This window comes from Orycteropus afer, unplaced genomic scaffold (genome assembly GCF_000298275.1).
Source record: "Orycteropus afer afer isolate SDZICR_OR568_19922 unplaced genomic scaffold, OryAfe1.0 scaffold00504, whole genome shotgun sequence".
Lineage (NCBI taxonomy): Eukaryota > Metazoa > Chordata > Mammalia > Tubulidentata > Orycteropodidae > Orycteropus > Orycteropus afer.
This window is the reverse complement of record NW_006922091.1, coordinates 882,621-891,464: the sequence shown is the minus strand read 5'-3', so window position 1 is coordinate 891,464 and position 8,844 is coordinate 882,621. Positions and strand designations below refer to the sequence as shown.

The 8,844-nt window shown below is 36.6% G+C and overlaps 1 protein-coding gene across 1 annotated transcript in view; it reads right to left on the bottom strand.

Annotated features, from left to right (window-relative positions):
- The window catches only part of METTL25 (methyltransferase like 25), a 233,140-nt gene that overhangs the window by 71,635 nt on the left and 152,661 nt on the right, over positions 1-8,844 (bottom strand). The window contains exon 7 of the mRNA XM_042782908.1: positions 3,602-3,696. Within this exon, the coding sequence (XP_042638842.1) occupies positions 3,602-3,696 (95 nt within the window). The remainder of the gene's footprint in view (positions 1-3,601; positions 3,697-8,844) is intronic.

Here is an 8,844-nt window from a genome sequence, read left to right as displayed (position 1 = left end):
TGGAATCAACTCAACGGCAATGGATTTGTTTGTTTTGGGTTTATACAGCTTTATAACTAAATCTGATTAAAAATTTGAAATGAATTTTATTTTAAAATTTTATATTAGGAAATATTTCAAATATACAAAGTAGTAGTAAAAATATACTGTATCTGCATATACATGTTACTCAAATTTAAAATAATCACATTTGCTTCTTTGTTTTTCATCTCACTAAATAAAAGTTTTTAGACACAGCTAAATCACATACTTTTAAAATGGAAAGATAATTTATAGATTATGTTGTGTAATTGCAATTGTTGTAGATGAGCAAGGTCTCTGACAAGGTAAAAAGTAGATAGTTTCAAATCATATAGTGAGTTAGTAGGTTAAAAACCAAAAAATCCCAAACCCACTGTCATCGAGTTGATTCTGAGTCACAGCAACCTCCATTGGGTTTCCAAAGTGGCAAATCTTTACTGAATTAGATTGCCCACTCTGTGGAGTGGTTGGTGAGTTCGAATCGCTAACCTTTTGGTTAGCAGTGAAATGCCTTAGGCACTATGCCACCAGAGCTCCCAGTTAGTAGGAACTGAAAACATGCTCTTTGTATCCTGGTTTATATTTCATGCCTCATGCCATGTATAGTATATTGTGTGAGGAAAAAAGTTCTTCATATGAAAATTTTCTCCACAGAATTTTTTTTTTTTAATTGTGATTTAGGTGAAAATTTACAGAGCAAATTCACTTTCCATACAGCAGTTCGCAAACACTTTGTCTCATGACATTGAGTACAATTTCCCACAGTGCAACAGCTCCTCTCCTACTTAGCTCTTGATAGTTACCTCTTCCCTGTGTCCATCCCTCCATGCGCTCCTGCCCCGAGCTGTCTCGCTGTGCATAAATAGCCCTTCTTTTTCCCATGATTGTTCTCTCCAAGGAGTATATCTACCTCAGGTAAATGTTCAACTCATATGCCTACACAAAATTTTTTTCAGGAAAACAATCTCTCGTTTACTTGAGAACATATAAAGCCAGAATGCTGAAAATATAGATTATTATTACATACTTTTACATTAAACAGTAATGGGGTCTAGAACAGATTTACCACTGGAGATAACAATGAATTTTTATTTATGTACTGGTGTGCTAATTTCAGATTAATTTTTGTTATGGCTTTTGCTAATGAGCTAACTTGAATACAGGCATGAAAGAGTTTTTGGCAATAAATTATTTGGTATCAGTAAAAATAAGACTACATTTGGTATGTGTTGCTGATGAACTTGCTTTTAGAAACAGAAATGATAAAGTTGGATTACATATTAAAAGATAATCAGGTAAGTGACAAGAAGTTTCTTGCAAACAATATTGTTCTTGGCCAATAAGAAAAGATAATGGAGAAAACATATCAAGTGTTCATTTCACACTAATCTAAAATATTTTTTTGTAGTTTTATTAGGTTTCAAATATGCTGAACAGATTGTATTCATTTTAATAACATTTGATTTCTAGTTATTTCCCTTAACAATCTATGTCAAAGCAACACCAGAAAAATATTTACTTATTTACTTTTCATGCTTTACAAATACTTTAAGAAAAGGTCAGTTGTGCAGCAAAAGACAATAAAACAAACTGCACCAAAAGAAATGTTCCTTAAACTTTTTAAGATCATTGTAAACCAAAAAAATGCAAACCTGTTGCCACTAAGTAGATTCTTAACTCACAGAGACCCAACAGGACAGATTAGTATGGCCCCACAGGGTTTCCAAGGCTATAAATCTTTATGCAAGCAGACTGCCATATCTTTCTCCCATAGAGCTGCTGGTGGGTTCAAACTGTGAATCTTTCAGTTATCAGCTGAGGGATTTTAACTACTGCACCATTGGGGCTCCTTAACATCACTATAAAATGCAATACAATGCATGTGTGGAGCTGGATCCTACTTATAGCAACCTCGCCTTGGGTTTCCAAGGCAGTATCACTACAGAAGTAGATTGCCCAACCTTCCTTCCAAGGGGTGGCTGGTGGGTTTGAACTGCCAGCCTTCTGGTTAGCAGTCAAATAAAATAGGCACTATGCCACCGGGGCTCCCAAAAAAGAAGTCAAAGTGGGGAGGGGTTGGGATAGAACTAATGAAAAAGGCAATCCATGGAAAGCTGATAGTGGTCAGGAAATGTTTTTTTAGTATGGTCTGCAAATTCTCTGTGGAATTTATTTTTCAAAACCTCTTCTTTTTTGAGTCTTTAATGTTTATTTTTATAGCAACTATTCCTGTTTGGTGGATATAATATAGTCTTCTATCTTTCTAAGGGTTATCAACAGTTATTTTATACCATTTGAATAGTCTCCATTTCCTCCAAGTTAGTTTGTTTTCCTACTTATTTAATCTCTTTCATGTTAGACTTTCCTCAAATATTTCGAGATAGCTATCTGTTGGTATTTAAAATGAGGGTACCATAAACCTAATTAGAAGCAATGTACTTATGAATGTTGTTGTTATGTGCCATCGAGGTGGCCCTGACTCAGAGCGACCCCTCCTTGAGTTTCCAAGGTGATATCACTACAGCAGTAGATTGCCCAACCTTCCTTCTGAGGAGTGGCTGGTGGGTTTGAACCGCCAGCCTTCTAATTAGCAGCCAAATGCCTTAGGCATGGGCCTCACTCTACAGGGATATGTCTGCTCTGTGTTATTTCAAAATCCCTGATGCCAGTACTTTCAGGTCTTTTCTCTTAAGCTAGTCAGATTCTACAAAAGACTAATCAATCTTTGCCTGAGAGTATAAGCCTGGCTACTAGTATCCTAGGAGCCATGTCATTCCAACAATGACTTCTCTGTCATTCAACAAGACAACCAAAGGGTACCATTAACAGATAAAATGAAAGAACCATAAATATTCCCAGAAAAGTATTCTAAATGGGCCTATATAAGAAAATTATTATTTGAGTATAAATAGATTTCTAGCATACATAATCCAGATTAATGGTATACTATTTTATTATTATTGCTATGCAACTGGCATAGAGGTGTAGAAAAAAATGACCCTCGAAGAATTACTTTACTTTGTGGTTGGACATTAAACATATTATTTAATCAACTATATTTTATGTTTCTGATGACAAGGGCCATTTACACTAATTTATACCTGTCGCTTGGTAAACCAACATAGCACCATGCACAGAGAACACAATAAGCTGTGATCTAGCTCTAAAGATGTTATAGCAAAATCAAGTACAATAGTATTTTTATTAACTGGATAGTTACTTCATATCCCATGTACCTAAAAAGTATTTTTCCTATTCCAGAAAAAATCAGAGGGCCAAATGATCTGCTATAAACATATACCACACAGCTGTGGTAAAATATGTAAGATTTGGCAGCTAGTAGATTTTATATAATGATAAAGGAAATGTTTGCTGTGTACAACTATAAACTTAGTGTACTACATAAAGAAGGGGTGATGTTGGAAGGGAAAGTCATTTTTCTTTAATTTTTGGTAATGCACAAAAGCATTAATGATGATACTGTGCAAAATTTGGTATTTAATGCATGAAATTAGCCAAAAATAATAAATTCTGTGACATCTGGACAAAATTCTTAGTCTAAGAAAAAATATAACCATACCAAACATGCTGACATTCTGGCATTACGACCGCAGCACCATCTCTCTTCCTGTAGATAGCGGCACATTGGAAATCCCCACTTTTCTTGAGTACATTCTGCAGATGGGGGGGAAATATGGATCATTTAAATACAATTTTTCCTCTTTTAGTTAAAGTAAATAATCTGTTGAGAAAGTAAATTAGTCATTGAGAGAGTCAAACAGTAGTTAAACATGGGAACAGTGATGTTTAACAGTTCATTCCAGTCTGTTAACTGAAAGCATTTTAATGTTATGAGGATGGTATTTGCTCAGCCACAGCTGTTTTGTGTTTAAAAGCCCCAGGTCTGATAACCAACCAACTTGCCAAAAGTATTTCTCTAAGATTTACAAAACAATTTTAAATGAAAATATTCTTCATGTTCAGTGTAACTATATGTGATATGTATAAAATACCAACTGCTGACTTAACTTTCTAAAATAATGACTGTAAAAAATGGCATTTGGCAATTTATTATAGAATAATGTTAATTCATTCCTAATAATGCTGTAGGTTAAAATTTAATTTTAGCCTCTATGTTCACTTTTCAAACAAAGAAACACTGCACAGGCTCTAATTTTTTCATCATATTAGAGGTTGTAATACTTAAACTGATTCAATTTGGCCTCACTGCATTTATGATTCAAGTAACAATAATGAAAATCAACATTCATTACTTAATAACATATCTACTGCCCAACTTATCAACAGAGTTGCATATGCAGCTTGCTAATGTGCAAGTTATTTATGTAGAACTTTTAATTACAAAGGATTTTCAAAAAGGAAAACAAACCAAATTTCTATATTGAATTAAAGCTTGGAAAACAGGAGCTTAAATTTTATTAACAGTATTACAATTAAAAGAAAGTTGAGGTAAATATAAAATTTCCATTAGATTAAAAAGTAAAATAGAACTAAAAACTTGAAACAAGAAAATTCTTTAAAAGAAAATACAGTTGAGGGTTTTTTTCACTAATTAAACTTCAATGCTATGAAGGATCAGGTGACTTAATCTTATAATCAAAATTGAAAAAGCTTAGATAGCATGCACATGAAAAGTCTGTGAAAGAGGTTTCTTTCAAGAATTAAGTCTAAGCTCTTATCCACCAAACTATTTATGTTGCACATTTATATATATGCACATACACAAAGAATTTCACTTACAATTGCATAGGACTCATAGAGCTCTTGAAGCCTATACAGGTTTCTAGGGATATTAGGCTACTTCTCCAATTTTCAAGATGACTTCAAACAGTTTTTAAGTTTTATTGATTACCAAATTGAAGGCCTTAAGATTTAACTGACTCATAATCATTGCTAACTGAAAGAACTACTATATTAATTTCTTTTCTTACAGCTAAAAAAGAATTATTTATATCTTATGATTTACATCTTAGTACGATGGAGCTCTGGTAGCGTAGTGCTTAACACCTGACAGCTAACCAGAAGGCTGTCGGTTCAAACCCATCAGCCACTCCTCAGAAGTAAGGTGGGGCAATTTACTTCCATAGCAATACTGCCTCTGAAACCCAAGGAGGGGTCACTATGAGTCGGGTCTGACTGGATGGCACATAACAACAACAACAACAATGAAGAGTATGGGAGCTCAGGTGGCGTAGTGCCTAAGGCGTTTGACTGCTAATCAGAAGGCTGGCAGTTCAAACACTCCAGTCACTCCTCGGAAGGAAGACTGGGCAATCTACTTCCGTACAGATACTGCCTTGGAAACCCAAGGAGGAGTCACTGTGAGTCGAGATTGACTCGATGGCAGTGAGTTTGGTTTTGTTTTTCAGTATGAAGAGTACAGGGGCTCTGGTGGCATAGTGCCTAAGGCATTTGACTGTTAACCAGAAGGCTAGTGGTTCAAACCCCCCAGCCACTTTCCAGAAGGAAGACTGGGCAATCTACTTCTGAAGAGATATCACCTCGGAAACCCAAGGAGTGGTCACTATGGGTTGAATCGACTTAATGGTAGTGAGCTTGGAGCTAACGAAGAGTAAGGTGCTAGAGAGATGGGGTGTGCTATTTTATTCAGAATAGTTAGGGAAAGTGCTAACCCCTAAAACAGCTTTTCCCCAAAAGTCATTCTCTCCATGTTCCTAATAGTAGAAGAGTCCTCAATGTTTAGCGTGGCATTCAACTACTCAGATTAAAGACTGCAATTCTACACTCCCTTCCAGCTACCTAAAGAAAGTAGGTTTGGACAATGGGATGTAGTCAAATATTTGCAAATTCTAGGTCATCTGCTCAAAGGGATGGAGGTATGTTCTTTCCTCCATACCTCCCAATACCTTACTTCACTGTTCATCTGTCTAGAAGGTGATTGTGCTGGCAAGCCAACTACAACCACACAAACAAGAGCAGCAGAGAGTGAAGCAACAAAATACAACCATTCTGGGTTCTTGGAAAATGTTGTGGTATAGAGCTGTGATGTCAACTCTGATCACCTACTACTGAATTGCAATAAAAATATCCTTCTGTTTTGTTTAAAACCGAAAAACCATACCCACTGCCACTGAGTCAATTCCAACTCCTAGTGATGCTTTAGGACAGAGGAGAACTACCCCATAGGGTTTCCAAGCCTGTAAATCTTTACAGAAGCTGACTGCCTCATCGTTCTCCCGTGGAGCAACTGATGAGTTCAAACTACTAACCCCTCCTTGGGTTTTTATGGCGGTATCACTATGGAAGTAGATTGCCCAACTTTCCTTCTGAGGAGTGGCTGGTGGGTTTGAACTGCCAGCATTCTGGTTAGCAGTCAAGTGCCTTAGGCACTACACTAACAGAGCTCCCTAAACCAAAAAGTAGTTTAGCTGAATTAAAAAATAATGTCTGCCTTGAGCATTGTGCTCTTTTAAAACATTATGTGATCAAATTGACAACAGTAATTCAAAAAGTTAGACCAGAAGCTAAGGAGGGCAGTGAGTTTTGGTTAATGATGGTAAAATAATTTGGAAAAGGATTTCAAGAAAAGTGGCATTGCAGAATGTAACAAGTCACTAAATTATACATGTAGAAACTATTAAATTGATGTATGTTTTGTTGTGTATATTTTCACCAAAAATTTTTTAAAACAGAACAAAAATCCTCAGGAACACCCATAAAGCACCAATGACATGCTAGTTGACTAGGTCTGGCCTAATTAATACAGAAGTATTCTAGGAGAATATGATACTTGAGCAGAAATGTAAATCAAATAAGGGAGGCAACCCATGAGCTTACCAGGGGAAGACTTAATAAACACATACATACACAACAAAACCTGAGTTTCTAACAGGACATAATTAATGTCCAAATAATACCGGAATATCTTCTAACTTTAAAGGATAGTTGACTAGCAGATGATTTCCCAACCTCTCTATTATTCCAACCAAGAAACTACAAAAAAAAAAAAAAACTTGTAACACTGGAAGAGAAGAGATTAAAGGCAACTTGCTGCAGAACGTGGAAAGTATCCTTATTCTTCGAATGGATTTGTAAAGGAAAGATATGATCCGTGGACCATTACTGCTCTGTAATTCACCTTATGCTTCCAGGAAAAGCAGTCTAAAATTGCCTGAAAATGGGTAGAAATTTTCTCCTCCAGTGATATTATGAAGAAAAATGCGACTGGAACAAACTGCTAGTTATATTAAATTGAAAGAGGTACAGTATAGTTCTGGAAATGAATTGCATTGGAAGGGATACATTATTTCCAGAAAAAAAAAAAAGACTCAAATATAAGAAACCCATAGCAAAGTTACTCCAACTTCTTGACTGAGAGGCAATATGAAAGATAACAAGTAATAATTGTAGTTTTAAGCATCTAAGTTTTGTGGTGATTTCGTACACAATATTAGATGCTGTTAGGCCATGCTGAGTTGGTTCTGACTCATAGCAACTCTGCATACAACAGAACAAAACACTGTCTGATCCTGTGCCTTCTTCGCAATCATTGCTATGCTTGAGCCCCTTATTGTAGCCACTGTGTCAATACATGTTGTTGAAGGTTTTCCTCTTTTTTGCTGACCCTCTCTCTTTACCAAGGAGCTCTGGTAGCATAGTGCCTAAGACATTAGACTGCTAACCAGAAGGCTGGTGGTTCAAACCCACCAGCCACTCCTCGGAAGGACGGTTGGGCAATCTACTTCTGTAGTGATATCTTGGAAACCCAAGGAGGGGTCACTATGAGTCGGGGCCAACTTGGCGGCACATAACAACAACTATCTTTACCAAGCATGATATCCTTCTCCAGGGACTGGTCCCTCCTGATAACATGACCAAAGTATGAGAGATGAAGTCTTGCCATCCTCACTTTTAAGGAACATTCTGGTTGTACTCCTTCCAAGAAGGATTTATTTGTTCTTCTGGCAATCCATGATATATTTAATATTCTTTGCCAGCACTGTAATTCAAAGGCATTAATTTTTCTTTGGTCCTCCTTACTCACTTTCCAGATTTCACATGTATATAAAGCAATTGAAAATACCATAGCTTGGGTCAGGTGCACCTTAGTCTTCAAAGTGATATCTTTGCTCTTCAACACTCTAAAAACGTCTTTTGCAGCTATTTACCCAATATGATATGTCATTGCTTGGTAAAGTGGAGGGACAATGAAAAAGGGGAAGGCCCCAGCAAGAAGGATTGACATAGTGGCTGCAACAACGGGGTTAGGTATAGCAGGGATCATGAGACTGGCACAGGACCGGGCAGTGTTTAGCTCTGTTGTATGTAAGGTCGCTATGAATTGGAAATGACTCCATGCCACCTAACAACAACAACTCAGTATGTCATTTGCTATGCTGACTGCTGCTTCTAGAGATGTTCCTTAATAACTTTAATCTTTTCCCTGTTTATCATGATGTTGCTTATTGGTCCAGTTGTGAGGATTTTTTTTTTTTTTCTTTCTTTACTATGAGGTATAATCCAAACTGAAGGCTATAGTCTTTCATCTTCATCAAGTCAATTCTGACTCATAGCCACCCTGTTTGGGTTTCCGAGGTGGTAAATCTTTGTGGAAGTAGATTGCCCAGTCTTCCTTCTGCTGATCTTCATCAGTAAGTGCTTTTTGTCCTCTTGACTTTTAGCAAGGAAAGTTGTGTCAACTGGAAACCACAGGTAGTTAATGAGTCTTCCTCCAAACCTGGTGGTGCATTCTTCTCATATAACCCAGCTTCTCAGACTAACTGCTCAGCATACAGATTGAATAAGTATGGTGAAAGGATACAGCCCTGTTCTGGTTACCTA